At 42.6% G+C, this 21,035-nt stretch overlaps 1 protein-coding gene across 1 annotated transcript in view; it reads left to right on the plus strand.

Annotated features, from left to right (window-relative positions):
* Nucleotides 1-21,035, plus strand: part of RXFP2 (relaxin family peptide receptor 2) — a 74,226-nt gene that overhangs the window by 46,251 nt on the left and 6,940 nt on the right. The window contains 8 exon segments of the mRNA XM_004386033.1: nucleotides 166-237; nucleotides 1,604-1,675; nucleotides 4,122-4,193; nucleotides 4,299-4,391; nucleotides 8,079-8,150; nucleotides 13,948-14,176; nucleotides 15,274-15,685; nucleotides 20,826-21,033. Coding sequence (XP_004386090.1) covers nucleotides 166-237; nucleotides 1,604-1,675; nucleotides 4,122-4,193; nucleotides 4,299-4,391; nucleotides 8,079-8,150; nucleotides 13,948-14,176; nucleotides 15,274-15,685; nucleotides 20,826-21,033 — 1,230 coding nt within the window.

Genomic DNA, 21,035 nt, shown 5'->3' on the forward strand with positions numbered 1-21,035 from the left:
CTGCAATAATGAGAAGGCAAGCATAGTAAAAATTGGAATGAAGTCAAAATAAAGTTCAGAATTGTTATACCAACAAAAGAATTTTATCTCAGTATCTCTAGACATAGGATTTGTACAAACAAATTTAAAAAATTGTTTTTTTTTGTTTTCATTCTTGCCTTTCAGGGATTTGGAAGGCAATCGAATAAAGTATCTTACAAACTCCACCTTCCTGCCCTACAGTTCACTCACAGTGCTGTGAGTACATAAAGGACTCCCTAAACTAGGGGAAAACCAACAGATTCAGAAATCAAAAAGAACCATTGACAAAAAAAGCATAAATGAGTGCTTCCTTTACAGTTTTGGTATGAAACTGGAATACAAAAAAGTCCACATTGATTTGCTGGTTTTGATGGTGGGGCTGAGCCTTAACTTCGGTCTCCAGCCTGCTCTCCTCGTTTTGAGGGCAGTGATTACTTCCGGACACCCTCTCGGCTGAACTAACCCCGGAGGCTCCAATTTCTGAACCCCCCAGTCAACAGTAAGATGAGAGGATGTCTGTGACAGTGGTTAGCTACCCACAGACTGGGAGCAGTGGTGGTTCAGTGGTAGAATTCTCACTTCCCATGCAGGAGACCTGGGTTCGGTTCCCGGCCAGTGCACCCCATGCACAGTCACCACCTGTCTGTCAGTGAAGGCTTGTGCGTTGCTGTGATGATGCTGAACAGGTTTCAGCGGAGCTTCCAGACTAAGATGGACTAGGAAAAAAGGTCTGAAAATCTACCTCTGAAAATCAGCCAATGAATATCCCATGGATCACAACGTTCTGCTCCCTGACTGATCGTGGGCAGGACCAGGCAGTGTTTTGTCCCGGTGTGCATGGGGGCCCACTCGACAGCAGCTAACAACACACAATGAATGCTTAGTTGTTACTGCCAGGAGCTCTCACCACATGATGTCTTTCTCCCTAAAGGAAAAAAAAAAAAAAAATCTAAGAGGGAAAAGGATTCTGAGTGGTGATTCTAACTGGTGATTATGTTGTTTTTCATAGGGGCTGGAGAGTCAGGTAGACTGGTCGATTGGTACATTTACACTAGTAAGCTTAAAAACACAAGGATTTTTTATTTTGTTTTAATACATAGTAAGCACTTGATAATGTTTATTGGTTGGATGGGTATTTGGAAGGAAAAATGAAAAAAAAACAAAAAAGCAGAGTATATCCATTTGTAGTATTCTAACCCCTTCTCTCCAGCAAACCAGGGGATAAAGCTTACAGTCGGATTGCATATTGACGGGCATCTTATTCCCTTTACGAGATGCAGAGTTCATTCTTCTTCTCATGGATAATTGATGAGAGAGGAGACTGGAGAACTAAACGAATTCCATCCAAAACCAGTTGCTGTGGAGTCAGTTCCGACTCATGACAACCCTATCTGTGTCAGAGTAGAACTGCACTCCATAGGGTTTTCAATGACTGAGTTTTTGGAAGTAGATTGCCAGACCTTTCCTCTGAGGTACCTCTGGAGGGACTTAATGCTCCAATCTTTCAGTTAGCAGCCAAGCTCCAAACTGATCATTAGAGCAGACGACAACCAACGGTGCTGACTCTCCACATGTCTTGCAGGTTCCTGCCGAGAAATCAAATTGATTTTGTTCCAGAGAAGACATTCTCGTCATTACAAAATTTAGGAGAACTGCAAGTGCAATTGTCTATTAGGAAAACGCGATTGCTTCTTCCAAGATTATCAATTTAGATGATGGGTAAGATTGTTCTTCCTGTAGTAGCAATCAAAATCCTGTATTGTTGTTGTTGTCAGGTGCCATCGAGTTGGTTCCGACGCACAGCAACCCCATGTACAACAGAACAAAACGCTGCCCAGTCCTGCGCCATCCTCACAATCGTTATGCTTAAGCCCACTGTTGCAGCCACTGCGTCAATCCGTCTTGTTGAGGGTCTTCCTCTTTTTCACTGACCCTGTACTTTACCAAGCATGTCCTTCTCCAGGGACTGGTCCTTCCTGATAACATGTCCCCAAAATCCTGTATACTACCAGATATTAAAAATCAAACAAGAAAACTAATACTATCCTAAGTCAAAAGTACATTAAAATCCGACGGTGGGCTTAATATGAATTTAGCCTACCCTAGTTTCCCTATCTGTTTTCTTTGGGGGATTTTATATAAACATGTGCTTGGGAGTGATAATACGTGTTTGCCATACCTCCTTGAAGGAGCCCTGGTTGTGCAGTGGTTAAGCTCTTGGCTGATAACTGAGAGGTCAGTGATTTGAACCCACCAACCACTCTGTGGGAGAAAAACGTGGTGATCTGCTTCCGTAAGGACAGGAATCGACTCTACAACAATGAGTTTGGGTGTTTCGGTGTTTTGTTTTGTTTTTTTATATCGCCTTAAATGCAGGGATCATGTCTCATTTATATATATATTATTGTTGTTAGGTGCCATTGAGTCAACTTTGGACTATAGTCTGACTTATAGCTACCCTGTAGGACACAGTAGAACTCCCCCATAGGATTTCTGAGGCTGTAACCTTTATGGGAGCAGATTGTCAGGTCTTTCTCCCACAGAGTTGCTGGGTGAGTTTGAACAGCTGACCTTTGGGTCAGCAGCCAAGCACTTAACCATTGTGCCACCAGGGCACTTTCACCTTCCTCTACCTCTCCCCGTACCTCCTATCCTCCACCCACACTGGACCACTTGCTGGCTCCTGAACATGCCGTTGACTTCCAAGCATCCCTTCCTCTGATAGCGCTCGCTTCTCCCCTGAAAGCTCTGCTCCTTTACTCCACCCTCCATGTAGACATCTCCTCATTTCCTAGGCCAACATGGACAACGCCTTCCTCTTGGTTTTGTCTGAACTTCTGCCATAGCACCTGTTCCGTTCTTTCCTTGTTTTATAAGCTAGGTGTTTACTCTAATTTAAGCTTCTTTAGGAAAAAAAACCGTTATTGTTGTTGGGTGCTGTCAAGTTGATTTTAACACATAGTGACCCCATGTGACGGAGTAGAACTGCCCCACAGAGTTTTGAAGGCTATAATCTTTACCGGGGAGCTCTGATGGCATAGTGGTTAAGAGCTTGGGTGCTAACCAAAAGGTCAGCAGTTTGAATCAACCAGCTGCTCCTGAGAAATCCTATGGGGCAGTTCTGCTCTGTCCTATAGGGTTGCTGTGAGTTGGAATCACAGCAATGGGTTTTTTTTTTTTTTTTTTTGAGGGGGGCGGTGGTGGGAGGAATCTTTATAGGACAGATTTCTCCCACAGAGCCACTGGGTGGGTTTGAACCGTCAACCTTTCAGTTAGCAGTTGCGTGCTTAACGGTCGCATCACCTGGGCTCCTTCAGAAAAAATAGCTAAGCCTTAGTTGTTTGTAACTCCCATGTAAGCATCAAAAATATATCAAATACTTTGTTGAACTCTTAATTAGGCAATTTTATATCTGTTTCACCTTTAATGTTTTCTCTGGTTCAGAGGGCTACTTTTGACCCTTAAGGAGCCCTGATTTCTTCCGACTCTAACAGATCTCTTTTCCACATTCCAGAGTTATTTGCCTGTGATAGTCCTATTATATTTAATTTAAGCCCTCAATTTTTTCTACAGAATCAGTCCCGTATAAGAACATATTTAAAATGTGTGAACTTATCCATTCAAGATTAACTAGGAAAATATTGTGTGGCCAATACTATCTTAGCTGGAATGAAAAATAAACAGAAGACACAGGTCTTGACCTCTAAAAGCTTCCAATACAGCTGGATGAGCAAAGTACCACCTGCAAGAACCAAGCAGGAATCACCCAAACAATGTGCAACAGAAGTGTACGAAGAGTTTACCCAAAAGGGATGAAATTAATCAAAATGGATATTAAATCCAGGCTGGGAATGTGTTGGAGAGGGGTGAGAGGACATTCCAGCCAGGCACTGGATGAGCAAAAACGTGACATCTCGGAAAGGGACGGAAACACATCCATTGGGCTGACTCACACAGCCTTGGTGTTGTGCAACCAGTTATCAGGTTGACTAGATTCATACTTTCTGTTCCATCAAATAGGACGATGATAACTGTGAGGCGGAATAAGGACGTCACTTGTTTCCAATGTAATTGTTTTCAGTTTCCACTATCACCAACAGGAATCTGTCCAACAATCTGATAGTGGAGTTACCACCCCACATTTTTCACGACCTGAAGCGTCTCCAAAAACTGTAAGTCCTTCTTCTCACCATAATCAGATTTAAATGGCAAGGTCTTAAGCTTCCAATATAATAACAGCCTAATGCTTTTCCCCCTTCTTTCTTATGGCACCAAAGGAATCTGTCATCCAATCCTCTTTTGTACCTCCACAAGAACCACTCAGAAAGCCTTAAACAACTTCAGTCTCTGGAAGTGAAACTTTGCAGTATGTTGATTATGATTTTAGTAGATGTACTTTACTTAGAGACACACTTATTTTTAACGAGTATTTCAAACACAGGAGAGCTTTTAATTTGAGCATGCATCCTCAGACAACAGTGAATACTATGTTACCATCAGATGTGTACTGAATGATAACAAAGCCTCAAATTTTTACTGTTTCAACACGTGCAAAGACTATTTCTATGCCTGATGCTACATCGAGTACCTTCCTAAAAACTGGGTTAATATGAAAAAATCTTATGCTACATTTTGCACACAAAAAAATTAAACTTGTAAGAGTTGTTAATAGAAGGTTGGTAAAAACAAATTACCCAAGGCTTGCATGTCTTTTGCTTTCCCCCTTTCTTACACTAATCTATTTGACATTAGTCTATAGTGCATAATTTCAACTTTTCCCTGTAAGGAAAAAATTATCCCACAAACACGAACACTCAGAGGAATAATTTTGTTTAGTATTTTAAGTTTTCAACCATTTGTTGTTGTCCTTAGGTGCCATCAAGTCGGTTTCGACTCATAGCAACCCCATGTACAACAGAATGAAACACGGCCCAGTCCTGTGCCATCCTTACAGTCGTTGCTATGTTTGAGCGCATTGTTGCAGCCACTGGGTCAATCCATCTCATTGAGTGTCTTCCTCTTTTTCACTGACCCTCTGCTTTACCAAGCATGATGTCCTTCTTCAGAGACTATTCCCTCCAGATAACATATCCAAAGTATGTGAGACTAAATCTCAACATCCTCACTTCTAAAGAACATTCTGGCTGCCCTTCTTCCAAGACAGATTTGTTTGTTCTTCTGGCAGTCCAGGATATAGTCAATATTCTTCACCAACACCATAATTCAAAGGCATACATTCTTCTTCGGGCTTCCTTATTCATTGTCCAGCTTTCGCGTGCGTATGAGGTGATTGAAAACACCATGGCTTAGGTCAGGCGCAACTTAGTCTTCAAAGTTATGTCTTCGCTTTTTAACATTTTAAGGAAGCTCAGCCTAGAACCAAAAGATATATAAATAACCCATTGGTTTTAAATATAAGAACAGACCTCAGGATGTGAGCAAAACGATGCTTCCCTTTACTCATCACATGCTGCATTTCTGAGAACAAAATTATCAAGTCACCACATAATGCCTTTCTGAAAGTCCAAGTAGCAGTTATTTACTCCATATTTGCCTTTCTTCACCTCTTTCCTTTCTTTATTGTCTCTTTTCTCTTTCTTCTGATTCATTTACAAACATTGAAGAGCAGAGCATGACATGGTATTGGACACTCAGGATATGATGGCTTCTCCCCTTTTGGAAACTACAGACCATTAATCAAACAACCACACAACACATAATAAAGCTAAAACAGGGATAAGTCAAGGAGAATCTCAAGAGCAAAAGGAACAAGGGACCCAAAACCAAACACATTGCCGTCGCGTGAACTCCAACTCTGACTCACAGCGACCCTATAGGACAGAGTAGAACTGCCCCATAGGGTTTCCAAGGCTGTAATCTTCGTGGGAGCAGACTGCTGCATCTTTCTCCTGCAGAATGACTGGTGAGTTCCAGCTGCCCACCTTTTGGTTAGCAGCCGAGTGCTTTAACCACCACACCACTGGGGCTCCTCTGAAAGAAGGGAAAAGACCTTTACTAAGGATGCAAAGTTCCCTGCTGGAGAAGCCATGTGATGGCTTAGTCATAGAATAGCTCCTCCAGGGTTCATTTCTGGCTGCCGAAAAGCCAAGGTGGTTCCTCCAGAAGGACTCATGGAGCCAAAGAGAACTCAGAGCCATGTCCAGAAATCCTCATTCAGATTAGTCAACACAGAAACCAAGGAAAGTGAGACCCAGACATCAGCCAAAATCAATACTAAAAGCGAAAGGCTTCTGTGTTTTGAATTGTTCCCTTTCCATCTACATTTCCAGAGAACATGACCAATGCCCGTTATTCACACCATCCTAAAAAGGTCTTCAAAGAACCCGTATTTGAAGAAGCTTCTGGATAAATGAAGAGTATGTTGTTGAGTGCTGTTGATTTTGACTCATAGCGTCCCCATGTGAGAGGGGAACTGCCCATAGGGTTTCCTGGGCTATAATCTTTATGGGGAGGAGTCCTGGTGGCACAGTGGTTAGCAACTGGCTGCTAAGTGAAATACCAGCATCTGGTGCAAGTCCACCAGCCACTGTGTGGGAGAAAGATGCAGCAGTCTGCTCCTTTAAAGATTACAGCCTTGGAAACCCTATAGGGCAGTTCTACTCTGTCCTTTAGGGTCAGTATGAGTCAGAATCAATTTGACGCCAATGGTTTTTTTTTAAATCTTTATAGAAGCAGATTGCCAGGTCTTTCTTCCATAGAACCACTGAGTGGGTTTGAATTGCCAACCTTTTGGTTTGCAGCTGAGTGCTTAACAGTTGCGCCACGAGGGCTCCTTAGATGAGGAGAATGGGGATTATCCTTGGCACCTTCTAAGGACATCTTATGGGGGCTGGAGGAATTTTAAAGGAACTGTCCTTCTCCTCGCTGTCTTAGGAAACCTTTGTCCTCAATTGGAGCTTCTCTTGCTACCTCCAAAGGAGCCCAGGGGGTGCAGTGGTTAAGCGCTTGGGTGCTAACAAAAGTCAGTGGTTCATGGCGGTCTGCTTCCATAAAGATTACAGCCTTGGAAACCCTATGGGGCAGTTCTACTTTGTCCTGTAGGGTCTCTATGTGTTAGAATCAACTTGGCAGCAGTGGGTTTTTGCTGACTCTGGCTGTGTTTTGACTGTTGCATCCATCATTTCCCATCCAAAAGACACAGAAGCTGGGCAGAAATGCCTGCTTTTAAATCTGGATTCTCAGAAACCTCATTTCAGTGATGCCCTGAGTTCAGAAGTATCAGCTTCCTGACCTAGTTTATAAAATTCAACTACAGAGCCAATTTCATAATCATGCAAATCTCTAGTGCTATTTCTAAATCGAATAAATGAATGAGAGCACTCGATGAGAATATAATTCTTCCTGTGAAGTGACAAAATCAGTTCTAACTTACAGGAGGCATAAATAGGTACGGAAATTTTCTACCATAGTACTGTAAAATTGTCATCCTAATTTCAAGTGGTAACATAAGATTTTGAAGCATTTCACTCAGGATTTGACAAAGAGTAAGTTATAAAAAGATTTTATTTATTTTTAGTGGCAATATACACAACCAAACATACATCCATTCACAATTTCTACATGAAAAGTTCAATAACGTTGGTTCCATACTTCACATTATGCCATCATTCTATCTCAACATTTATTGTTACGTCATCACCATTAATTTAGGTTCTCTGTCCCTCAACATTCTCATCTGTGCTTTGGATTAACTGGTGTCAGTTTACACTCATATGGATAATTCTTTATAAGAACTCTATGCCTGAAGCAAACATTCTTTACTAATTGGGCTAAACTGTTGTTTAGTTTAAAAATGGAATCATGGGATAGTTTCAGTTCGTTTTAAAGATTATCACTGGGCATTACATTCGGGGGTTCCCCCAGTCTCAATGGATCTAGTAAGTCTGACTTCCATGTAAGTTTGAAGTTCTGTTCTACAGTTTTCCCTCCTTTTGATCAGGATCCATCCACTGGGCCTTGGATCAAAACGGAACACAATGTTTATGACACTAAATTAAGGCATCAAAACATTGAATGTATTTGTGTGTGTTTTCTAGAGACCTGGCAAGGATAGAGATTCCAAGGATAAGCACACGAATGTTTCAACCCATGAGGAATCTTTCTCACATGTAAGTAGATATGAAGAACTGGAGAAGGAGGTATAGTGAAGTGTCTCAAATGTTCTAATGTAAACTGTCCAGTGTATTGCTGCCATGTGTTTTTATGCAAGAAAAGTCTTTTTAATTTTGTCACCATTAGTCCCTGTTCAAATGGAGTTCAATTTAATGATGTGCTGACATCAATGATACTTCTTTCTGGAAACATGCTGTTTGTCTAGTTGAGACCCAATAAGAATCAGGGTACCAGAATGCCACATATTACACCAGACAAAGTCACTGGCAAAATGGTACCCAGGTGACATGGAACATTAATTCACCTCACATGAGTGAGCAGTCAACTGCTCTAAGATTTGAGCCCTCAGGAAGAAAGGTGTTGTATTAACTCCAGGTATTGTTACTGTTACTAAGTGCACTACGGAATGGAGGTAATTGATGTTTATCTTAGTTTTTGGTAAGTCATGTTAATGTATTTGGCTGAAGTGCACTGTGTGGGTTGTGTTAATTTATGTGTTGATGACATGATCATTTCTCAGCAACTATGTAATCTGTGTGTGTGTGATTTCAAAAATTAACCATTGTAACCCACAAAAATAGGGAGGCTTCGCCGTAAGATTACAAGTTGAGTGCAACAGATGGATGAAATGGTTGATGTGAAGACTCTTTTGGGAGAACATCTTGTTTATGTCTGTGCAGTAGGTGTGATTACTGAAAGACATGAGTTTGACACATACCCACATGGTTTTCATAATTTCTATTACTGTGTCAGCATTATATAAATATTTCACGAGGCTACCGTATCCTTTTGCAGGCAGTATGTGAGGTCTTCTTAGAACAAAGAAATTAAACCGTTTTAGAACTTCATGGAGAAGCTTTCACTTTAAATATGGACTTCAGGTCAAGGTCAGGAAGGACCCAACAATTAACAGAGAATGTATTAGCTTAGTTACTTGTCTACTAAGTGATCTAATGGATTTTCTTCCGCCTTCCTAGCCCACCACTTATTAAACCATTTCCACAATCCCTTCACCCTCTTCACTCCCATTCCTTCCACCTCCAAGTAGTAGCCCAGTGGAAGGTGACGGTGAGAGCCCCTCGATGGCTATATCTGAAGACAGAGGACACAATGGAATCCTGAAAGAACAAAGCGTGTGTGCCAGGGACTGCAGAGAAGGAGAGGAAAACCCCATTTACATGTCAAGTTCCTTTAACAAGATAAATAGTATTAGGACACAAAAGAGTAAGCTACTTGAAGGCAGGAATGGTGCCCTAATTCTCTACCTAGCACACTCAGCACTAAATCATTCATCATTCATTTGCTGATCTAAAAATCAGCTGTTGCGTACTCACCATGTAGCAGGCACTGTTGTAGATGCCGAGAACACGGTGATAAGCAAGAGAAAGAGATGTCTGCCATCATGGGGCTTCCATTCAGCTTTGGAAGGCAGAGAGTCAACAAATAAACAAATAGTTAATAGATTCTATGAAGAACTATGAAAAAAGTTTTCAGAGTCTCTTCTGACATCCATTCTCGTCTTTTTTTTTTTTTCTGTCCTGTCTTTTTAATGACCTCTTGCATTCTTCATATATGATGTCCTTGATGTCATTCCATAACTCGTCTGGTCTTTGGTTATTAGTGGTCAATGCATCAACTCTACTCTTGAGATGGTCTCTAAATTCAGGTGGGATGTACTCAAGGTTGTATTTTGGTTCTCGTGGATGTAGAGTAGCCAAAACGATTCAGAAAATGATGACGTAAAAGAGCTGAACAGAAGATTCCAAAGGGAGGCTCGAGAAGACAAAGTAAAGTATTATAATGAAACGTGAAAAGACCTGGAGTTAGGAAACCAAAAGAGAAGAACACGCTCAGCAATTCTCAAGCTGAAAGAACCGAAGAAAAAATTCAAGCCTCAAGGTACAATATTGAAGGATTCTATGGGGAAAATATTTAACAATGCAGGAAACATCAAAAGAAGATAGAAGGAATACAGAGTCACTATACCAAAAAGAATTGGTCGATGTTAAACCATTTCAGGAGGTAGCATATGATCAAAAACTGCTAGTACTGGAGGAAGAGGTCCAAGCTGCACTGAAGGCATTGGCAAAAACAAGGCCCCAGGAATCGATGGAATACGAATTGAGATGTTTCAACAAACGGATGCAGCGCTGGAGGTGCTCACTCATCTATGCCAAGAAATTTGGAAGACAGCTACCTGGCCAACTGACTGGAAGAGATCCATATTTGTGCCTATTCCCAAGAAAGGTGATCCAACAGAACGTGGAATTATTGAACAATATCATTAATATCACATGCAAATAAAATTTTGCAGAAAATCATTCAAAACATAGTTGCAACAGTACATCGACCGGGAACTGCCAAAAATTCTAGCTGGATTCGGAAGAGGACATGGAACAAGGGATATCATTGCTGATGTCAGATAGATCTTGGCTGAAAGCAGAGAATACCAGAAAGATAGATGTTTACCTGTGTTTTATTGACTATACAAAGGCATTTGATTGTGTGGATCATAACAAATTATGGGTAACACTGGGAAGAATGGGAATTCCAGAACACTTAATTGTGTTCATGAGGAACCTATACATAGACCAAGAGGCAGTCATTCGAAAAGAACAAGGGGATACTCCATGGTTTAAAGTCAGGAAAGGTGTTGGTCAGGGTTGTAACCTTTCACCATACTTATTCAATCTGTATGCCAAGCAAATAATCTCAGAAGCTGGACTATATGAAGAAAAACAGGGCATCAGGATTGAAAGAAGACTCATTAACAACCTGTGACATGCAGATGACACAACCTTGCTTGCTGAAAGTGAAGAGGACTTGAAGCACTTACTGATGAAAATCAAAGACCACAGCCTTCCTTATGGATTACACCTCAATATAAAACAAAAATCCTCACAACTGGACCAAAAAGCAACGTCATGATAAATGGAGAAAAGATTAAAGTTGTCAAGGATTTAATTTTACTTGGATCCACAATCAATGCCCATGGAAGCTGCAGTTAAGAAACCAATCGACACATTACACTGGGAAAATCTGCAGCAAAAGACCCCTTTCAAGTGTTCAAAAGTAAAGACACCACTTTGAGGACTAAATTGTGCCTAATCCAAACCATGGTATTTTCAGTCACCTCATATGCATGTGAAAGCTGGACAATGAATAAGGAAGACTGGAGAAGAATTGATGCCTTTGATTACTGTGTTGATGAAGAATATTGAATATGCCATGGACGGCCAGAAGAACAAACAAGTCTTGGAAGAAGCACAGCCAGAATGCTCCTTAGAAGCAAGGGTGGTGAGACTTTGTCTTACATACTTTGAACATGATAAGGAGGGACCAGTCACTGGAGAAGGATGTCACGCTTGGTAAAGTAGAGGGTCAGTGAAAAAGAAGAAGACCGTCAATGAGATGGATTGACACAGTGGCTACAACAATGGGCTCAAGCATAACAAGGATTGTGAGGATGGCATAGGACTGGGCAGTAGTTCATTCTGTTGTACATAAGTCACTGTTGTGGACTGAGTTGTGTCCCCCAGAAATGTGTGTCAACTTGGCTAGGCCCAATACTAGATTCCCAGTATTGTGTAATTGTCCCCACTTTATCATGTGATGTGATTTTCTTATGTGTTGTGAATCCTACCTCTATGATGTTGATGAGGCAGGATCAGAGGCAGTTACGTTAATGAGGCAGGATTCAATCTACAGGATTAAGTTGTGTCTTGAGTCAATCTCTTTCGAGATATAAAAGAGAGAAGAGAGACAGGGGTACCTCATACCACCAAGAAAGTAGTGCCAGGAGCAGAGCACATCTTTTGGACCTGCGGTCCCTGTGCTGAGAAGCTCCTAGACCAGGGGAAGATTGATGACAAGGACCTTCCCCCCAGAGTGGATGGAGAGAGAAAGGCTTCTCCTGGAGCTGGCATCCTGAACTTGGACTTCTAGCCTCCTAGACTGTGAGAGGATAAACTTCTGTTTGTTAAAGCCATCCTCTTGTGGTATTTCTGTTATAGCAGCACTAGATGACTAAGACAGTTGCTATGAGTTGGAACTGACTCGAGTGCACATAACAACAGCATGAAGAAAGAAAGGAGCCCTGGTGACACAGTGGTTAAGTGCTTGGCTGCTAACCGAAAGGTCGGTGGTTCAAACCTACCAGCTGCTTCATGGGAGAAAGATGTGGTAGTCGGCTTCTGTAAAGATTACAGCCTTGGCAACCCTATGGGCAGTTCTACTCTGTCTTATAGGGTTGCTATGAGTCAGAATGGACTCGATGGCAACGGGTTTGGTTTGGTTTATGAAGAAAGTAAAGTAAGATAAAGAGATAGAATACTTACAGTTTAAATAGAAATCAGCAAGATGAAGGGACCCCTGTCAATACCTGGGGGAAGAGTCTTCTGGGCAGTAAACCCATTGCCACTGAGTGGATTCCAACTCATGGCAACCCCATGTGTGTCAGAGTAGGACTGTGACTCATAGGGTTTTCAGCGTCTGAATTTTTCAGAAGTAGATCGTCAGGTGTTTCTTCCGAGATGCCTCTGGGTGGACTCAAACCACCAACGTTTTGGTTAACAGCTCAGCAAGTTAACTGTTTGCACCACCCAGGGCCTCCTGTGTCAGGTAGAGGGAACAGCAAAAGCAAGGCTCTGAGAAGGCAATGAGCCAGGCTCGTCTAACAACTGGCAAGAAGGCCAGTGTGGCTGGGTGGACTGAATCACAGGGAGAAAGGAAGGGTGGGGCAGTGAGGGCTCCAGTCACACAAAGCCTTGAAGGCTGTGGTGCAGCAAAGCTGTGCTGCTTAACTTTCTGGTGTAGAAACTGAATTGGGAGATGACAAAGGGGAAAAAAAAAAGAATTAGTCTGAGAGAAAAGAGCAGAGAAATGGACTAAAAGAGGTGAAAGAATAAAATTCTAACGAGTTTTATGTGAGAAGATCCCAAGCACGCAGGTTTGAGGGATAGTAATGGGCCAAATGGCCTCATCAGTTCAAACTCCTCAGAATTCCACACATTCCAATAATAAAAACATTGGCCAAAAACAGACCTCCATTTTTCTCTAGAAGTTAAGTCCTTGGAAGTTCTGGTAAGAAATCCGTATTTAAGATGGCTGTGTCTCCTCTTAGGCACAGTGAGATGGGATTTTCTCTCCTCAGAGACCCTCCCTGCCTGCCAGCGTCAGGGAGAAGGGGTGGTTAAAAGTGAGGGTGCATCAGCATTTCAAAAAAGTACAAGACACGTGTGTTTTTAGTGAGCTACAGAAGGGAATTTCTGTGTCTTTTATGTTCTTGGTCTTTAGAAGAAGGACAATGCCTAAAATAACATGATACTTAATGAAGAACTCTATAATTGTGTAATCACTACTAAACAAAAATAAATGAAAAAATCCAGCGTAGTTGCATACCCAAGATAGACCAATGTAGAGCTGTGAAGTTACATACCCAGTGTAGACCAATGCAGAGTTGTGAAGTTGCTTACCCGATGTAAAGTTGTGAAGTTACATACCCAGTGTAGACCAATGTAGAGTTCTGAAGTTGATTACCCAATGTAGAGTTGCGAAGTTACATACCCAGTGTAGACCAATGTAGAGTTGTGAAGTTGATTACCCAATGTAGAGTTGTAAAGTTACATACCCAGTGTAGACCAGTGTAGAGTTGTGAAGTTACATACCCAGTGTAGACCAATGTAGAGTTGCAAAGTTGCGTACCCACCGCGGAGTTGCAACCCTGGTAAGATTACAGCTGTAGTGTCTGTGTCGTTACTGTATGGTGACTCTTTTTTTCCCCTTTCACTTTAGTTATTTCAAAAACTTTCACTACTGCTCCTACGCTCCCCATGTTCGAATATGTATGTCCTTGACTGACGGCATTACTTCATTTGAAGACCTCTTGGCTAACAATATCCTCAGAATATTTGGCTGGGTGATAGCTTTCATTACCTGCTTTGGAAATCTGTTTGTCATTGGCATGAGATCTTTCATTCAGGCTGAAAATACAACTCATGCTATGTCTATCAAGATCCTTTGCTGTAAGTACATTTCCTATCTAAGTAGATTTAGGATATTGTCTGTCTGCTGTGTGCTACACACACACGGGCCTTCCACAGTAGCATTTAATATGAATTGTATTATGCCAGGCAATTTTCATTTTCTAAATATGAACCTGCTGCTCTGTTTCAGATTACATGAGCTTGCAATGTCCTTTTGCTGAGGTAACTTGTCTTAGAAATGGGGTCACAGGGAGCAGACGAATCAAGGGGTGGATGATGGAGGATGTTTTGTGGGTAGTAAAACTAAGCTTTGTTCAACTGCAATAAAATTCATGCTCCTTAGGCCCAGAAAATGATTCCTTTTATTAACTAAGCAAATAATGCATGTTTACTGTGTCACTGTCAGAGTAGAACTGTGCCCCATGGTGTTTTCAATGGCTCATTTTTCAGAAGTAGATCACTAGGCCTTTCTTCTGAGGCACCTCTGTGTGGACTTGAACCTCTAGCCTACCCCACCCCTGCCAAAAAAAAAAAAATCACCCTACCCCATTTTTTAACCACAAAACAAAAATGCAGTGTGGTGCTTTGGAAATGGCACAGATTTTGAAGTCTGGTGGCTTCTAGTTCACTTAATACAGGATAAAGAACAAGACCTAGTCAGAAAAGGCCAATGCTGCACATTTGGTGGAGATGCTGGGAATTATCAACTGTCTTAGCTATCGAGTGCTGCTAGAACAGAAACAGCACAAGTGGATGGCTTTAACAGAGATTTATTCTCTCAGAGTTTAGGAGGCTAGAGGTCTGAATTCAGGGCACCGGCTCTAGAGGAAGGCTTTGCCTCTGTCGGCTCTGGAGGAAGGTCCTTGTCTCTTCGAGCATCTCCTCCTGAGCAAACTTCATGTGGCTTGGCAACTCTCTTCCCCCGTCACTGCTCTTGTTAATCTCTTTTATATCTCAAAAGAGATTGGTTTAAGATGCACCCTATGCTAATCATGCCTCATTAACATAACAAAGACAACCCATTCCCAAATGAGATTATAACCACAGGTATCGGGGTTAGGATTTACAACACAAATTGTTGGGGGGACACAATTCAATCCATAACACCAACACACACCGCACCAATTCTTCCGCATGTGCCGACTGCCTCATGGGCGTTTATTTGTTCTTCGTGGGTGTCTTCGATATCAAGTACCAAGGGCAGTATCAGAAGTACGCCTCGCTGTGGATGGAGAGCCTGCAGTGCCATCTCCTGGGCTGCCTGGCCATGCTCTCCACCGAGGTCTCCGTCTTGCTGCTCACATACCTCACTCTGGAGAAGTTCCTGGTGGTCGTCTTTCCCTTCAGCAACATCCGTCCGGGAAAATGACAGACAGCCATCATTCTCGTCGGCATCTGGATGGCGGGACTTTTAATCGCCGTAATCCCATTTTGGAATGAGGATTATTTCGGAAACTTTTACGGGAAAAATGGAGTCTGCTTCCCACTTTATTATGAGCAAACAGAAGATATTGGAAGCAAGGGATATTCTCTTGGGATTTTCCTAGGTAAATGATATTTTTCATTTTCCTGGACAAACATAATTTTGATAGAAATGCCATAAATTTCAGCAGAGGTGAATTCATCTGTTTCAGAAAAGAAGCTAATGTAATCAATTTACTATTGTTGTTGCTGTTAGGTGCCGTTGAATCGATTCTGACTCATAGTGACCCCATGTGACAGAGCAGAACCGCCCCGTAGGGTTTCCTAGGCTGTAATCTTTACAGGAGCAGATCGCCAAGTCTTTCTCCTGTGGAACTGCTAGGTGGGCTTGAACCACCAGCCTTTTGGTTAGCAGCTGAGTGCTTAACTCTTGTGCCATCAGAGCTCCTTATATAAACAAGACTGTGTCCTTTTTAAAGAAAATTCTTGCTACCTGTCTGTTGAAATTTATTATACTTATTATAGAGGTTCAGCCTGGAAAATGAAGATACGCTATCAGGATCTGCGGATGATCTTTTTATTGTCTGTAAGATCCTTTGATTTCTTGCTCATCGGAGTGACTACGAGCTGAAGGATTTCTAGAACCTTGTCCTATGATCCTACCAAGTCATTTGAACTCTTTTTTTTTTTTATTTTTACGATCTAGTTATCAGTTAAATAAATATTAACAAAAGTCTGGAAACTCACTAGTAGGAGAATTACCCGAATGGAAATGCCAGAAGCACTAATTGATATTTGTCATCTGCAGCTATAAAGTCAACGACATAATGAGGCTTTAATGAAACTCCTTTTCAGTTTTCTTAATTCTCCACAATTTTTTAGAAAAGAAGACCCTAAGTTCTCTGTGACAAATCAATGACAAGTTTACTTCTTTAAGGTTCAAAAACTTTTTTTTAGTTGTCTAATATGTATCTTTCCTGCTTAAATAAGACCTTTCCCATGTCCTTTCTTACACTAAAGCCAGTTGCTGCCAAGTTGATTCTGACTCATGGAGACCCCGTGTGTGTCAGAGTAGAACTGTGCTCCATAGGGTTTTCAATGGTGGACTTTCTGAAAGTAGATTGCCAGGACTTTCTTCTGAGGTGTCTCTGGGTGGACACAAAACTCCAATCTTCCGTTAGCAGTGTAGTGCATTAACCATTTGCACCACGCAGGCACTCCTTTTTTTCACTGGGCAGTATTATGATTCTGATGCCCTCTGCTCATCCTTTCCCCTTATCCAAATAGTTACCAAACTCAAGGGTTTGGTGTGGGCAAACGGTTAAGTTCTCAACTACTAGCCAAAAGATTGGTGATTCAAACCCACCCAGCGGCACCTCAGAAGACAGGCCTGGCAATCGGCTTCTGAAAGGTCACACCCTTGAAAACCCTACAGAGCACCATTCTACTCTGTGCACACGGGGTCGCCTTGAGTTAGAATCCACTCCATGGCAACCAACAACATCTTTCAGGAACCAAAGACAAAGACCAAATCAAGTTCTTTGAATCACGCCATGACTAATCCTGGACTTTGCTATATTAGAAAGAGCAAACAGTCACCGAGCTCTATTTGCCCTTTCTTTTCATCGAAATATGCCTTCTGTCTCTGCCTCTTCTGGTCTGTACCCCCTGCCATCACCTTCGTTTTACATTAGGCCATCTGGTCTTTCAGCCCCTGGGGCCTGCCCTCTCCAGTTTATCTGTCCACTGCTGCCCTCACCATCTCCCTGAGCACCACAGTGACGGCGCGCCTCGGCTCGGAGACCCCACTGACCCCCTGCTGTACCTAAACCTGCTGCGGCTGAGCCAGTTCCGACTCACAGCGACCCCGGAGGACAGGGCAGAGCTGCCCCATGGGGTTTCCAAGGAGCCCTGCTGGATTCCAACTGCCGACCTCTTGGTTAGCAGCCCAGCTCTTAACCACTGCACCACCAGGGTTTCCTAGGCACTTACGACAGTCACCAAATGGCCCTAACCACCGTTTCTGGCTCTTCTCCAGCCTTTCGACCTCATGAACCTTCTCCTTCTCCTCTCGAAAACAAAACACGTTACCTGCACCATTTTAATAACACGCCTCACATACCACCTTGCTTTATAGTCACTTGTTCATGGGTTCGTCATTCCCAGGACACTGGCCTGTTGTCTGTATTTCCACATTGCTCATTTCCTCACTGTTCCTAGCACAGTGCACATAACAGAGATCCTCCCCCCTCACACAGACACGCCCAGACATACAGACACACTCACAGACACACAGACATACACAGACATACACACACACATACACTCAGACACACACAGACCTACACAGGCTCACTCACACACACTCACAAACACACAGACACACACAGACATAGACACACAGAGACACGCTCACAGACATACAGACACACTCACACACACAAACATGCCCAGACACAGATACACTCCCATAGACACACACACACACGCCCATAGAGACACACTCACAGACATACACAGACACACTCACAGACATGCCCACAGACATACACACTCATAGACATACACACACTCACACAGACACACACACACTCAGAGATACAGACACACACATACAGACATACACAGACACACTCATACACTCACAGACATACACACACTCACACACATTCATAGACAAAGACACACTCACAGACAGACTTACAGACACACACACTCTCACATACTCACACACACACACTCAGACACACACGGACACATGTACACTCTCACACTCACAGACACACTCACAGACACTCACACACTCTCACAGACACACTCACACACACAGACACACTCACAGACACACAGGGACACACGCACAGACACACACTGTCACTGAGTCACCGAGGACTTGTTAAGCCCCATCATGGGCAATGCAGACACAGCACAGCAGTCCTAGCCTCCAGACCTTGCAGGGCATCGGGGAAGACGCAGACCAGTAAACAGGCCTGGCATCCCAGGACAATAAATACCACAGTGGAGGCATGCAGGGTGCCCCAGGAGCCCCAGATCTGAGGACTAGGCAAGGGAAGTCTTCAAGTAGAGACAGCATCCAAACGAGGCCCAGAGGCTGCGGAGGTTAGCCAAGTGAGGGCGGGGGAGGCTGGGGGGTTCCAGAAGGAGTGCAGTCGGAGGCCCAGGGCCAGGGAGCAGACCCAGTGGAGGCCAGAAAGTTCCGTGTGGCTGCCTGTTACAGTTAGGAAACGAGGTCAGCTAGCAGGGTGTCGGTCCCTCTAATACATTCCAGGTAGACACAGAGATAAGGAGCCCTGGTAATGGTTAGAACCCTTTGGTTGCTAACCAAAAGGTTGGCAGTTTGAACCCACCAGCTCCTCCACAGGAGAAAGATCAGCAGTGTGCTTCGGTAAAGATTACAGCCTTGGAAACCCTATGGGGCAGTCCTACTCTGTCCTCCAGGGTCCTTATGAGTGGGAATCGACTGGACAGCGGTGGGTTTGGTTTTTTGGTAGATAAAGAGAAAATGATACACACACACACAATCATCATCATCACCCAGCTGTTCACACAGTTTGCATGGGAGAGAAGGCGCCCGACAGCACTAGATAAAGTACAGTTTTTTTTCTGTTTGAAGACCATGAGAATATACTTTTTTAAATTAATTTTTAAACTTGAGAGTCATGTTAGATTTACAGAGAAGCTGCAAAGATAGTGTGGACAGTTTCCGTATATCCGGCCCCCAGCGTCCATCTTTCGTTCCTCTGGTGTATTTAGAATATACACTTTGACCCTCTCTGTGAGTCTGTCGTCAGAATTTGGACCAGAGAAGCATCTTCTAACAGGCATGTTATTTTATCCTTAACTAAAATTTCTGACAAGAGGTCTCAAACAAACCAATTTTATAAAATTCTATTGTATGGCTTTTTAAAGTGAGATTTCACTAAATATGAAATGGTTTTGATAAAGAAATTACAGAGGGAGATGGAAGGATGGATGGATGGATAGACAGATGACAGATAGACAGACAGACAGACATATACATAGGCAGACAGACAGACGCCGTTGAATCAACTTCGAGTCCCAGCGACCTTATGTACATTAGAACACAATGTTGCCCAGTCCTGCATCACCCTCATGATCACCGGCATTATTTTAGAATCAAAAATAACAGAACATCTTTCAAGTTATAGTACTTCTTCCTAGACTCCACCCACAGTCTTACATACAGTCTAGGTTCAGATGAACATTTTTTAAATAACCTTGAAAATGCTCGTATACGCCAATTTTATGTTCACTATGAGAAATTCCGTGATGATGCATAGGATTTTTATTACAGCAGAAAAAAGCCAACTGAAGGACTAAGGAGTCAGCCTTCTAGGGGACAGTGATGTCAGTGAGAAAATTCTGAACCTCTCTGTCCCTGAAAAAGCGATTCATACTGTTGAATTTTTAATTTTTTTCTTGTTTGTTCATCTTTTTCTGAGTGAGTCTGGGTTCTGAACCATAGTAGTTTAAATTATCCTAAGCAAACTGAAGAAAAATAAACAAAAATTTATTTTTGATCTATGTGTTATTTTTAAGACCAAAAAAAAAAAAAAGAGGATAACATTTCTGAGGGGATTCTATTCTTGATAAATCTTTAAGTTATCTTACCCATATTTATAAGAGAAGTGAATGGAGTTATACTTATTTTTTGAGACACACGTTCAACAACAGTAATCCCTTAAGTTTTGAGATTTCACAGAGCTACAAAAAAATAGCTTTTTTCCATACTTCAAAAAAGCTAGAGTTCACCGCATAATACACTTAGATCTGAATTTCAGAGGTCTAGAATTCTTCATAAAGGGTTTATATACTTGAAACCACTTTTCCTGACCTGGCAAATCCAATTTTTTGGTTTGTTCCAGAGTATAGCCTTGAACTCAGGGCATTAGCTGAATACCACTATTGTCATTGTTCTGTGCCATCAAGCGGATTCCGACTCACAGCGACCCCATGCGACAGAGTAGAGCTGCCCTATAAGGTTTTCTAGGCTGTCATCTTTACGGGGGCAGATCAACAGATCTTTCTCCTGCGGAGCCACTGGCTGGATTCGAACCAGCAACCTTTCAGGTAGCACCAGAGCGCCTAACCGTTGTGCCACCACGGCTCTTTTTGGAAGTACTGGTCTACCAGTCACAGTATTTACCATCTAAAGACCGCGGCTGTTTTTCCCGTTGACGTGTACAGCCAAGATGTTAAGAGGTGTGCTTCTCCCCTCGACAGGTGTGAGCTTGCTGGCTTTTCTCGTCACTGTGTTTTCTTACATTACGAGGTTCTGTTCCACTCAAAACACCACCTGGCGGACGTCGGAAGTCAGGAATTACGCTGGAAGAGAGGTGGCTGTGGCCAACCGTTTCTTTTTTGTGGTGCTCTCTGACGCCATCTGCTGGATTCCTGTATTTGTCATTAAAATCCTTTCCCTCCTCCGGGTGG

This window comes from Trichechus manatus, unplaced genomic scaffold (genome assembly GCF_000243295.1).
Source record: "Trichechus manatus latirostris isolate Lorelei unplaced genomic scaffold, TriManLat1.0 scaffold00153, whole genome shotgun sequence".
NCBI classification, from domain to species: Eukaryota; Metazoa; Chordata; class Mammalia; order Sirenia; family Trichechidae; genus Trichechus; species Trichechus manatus.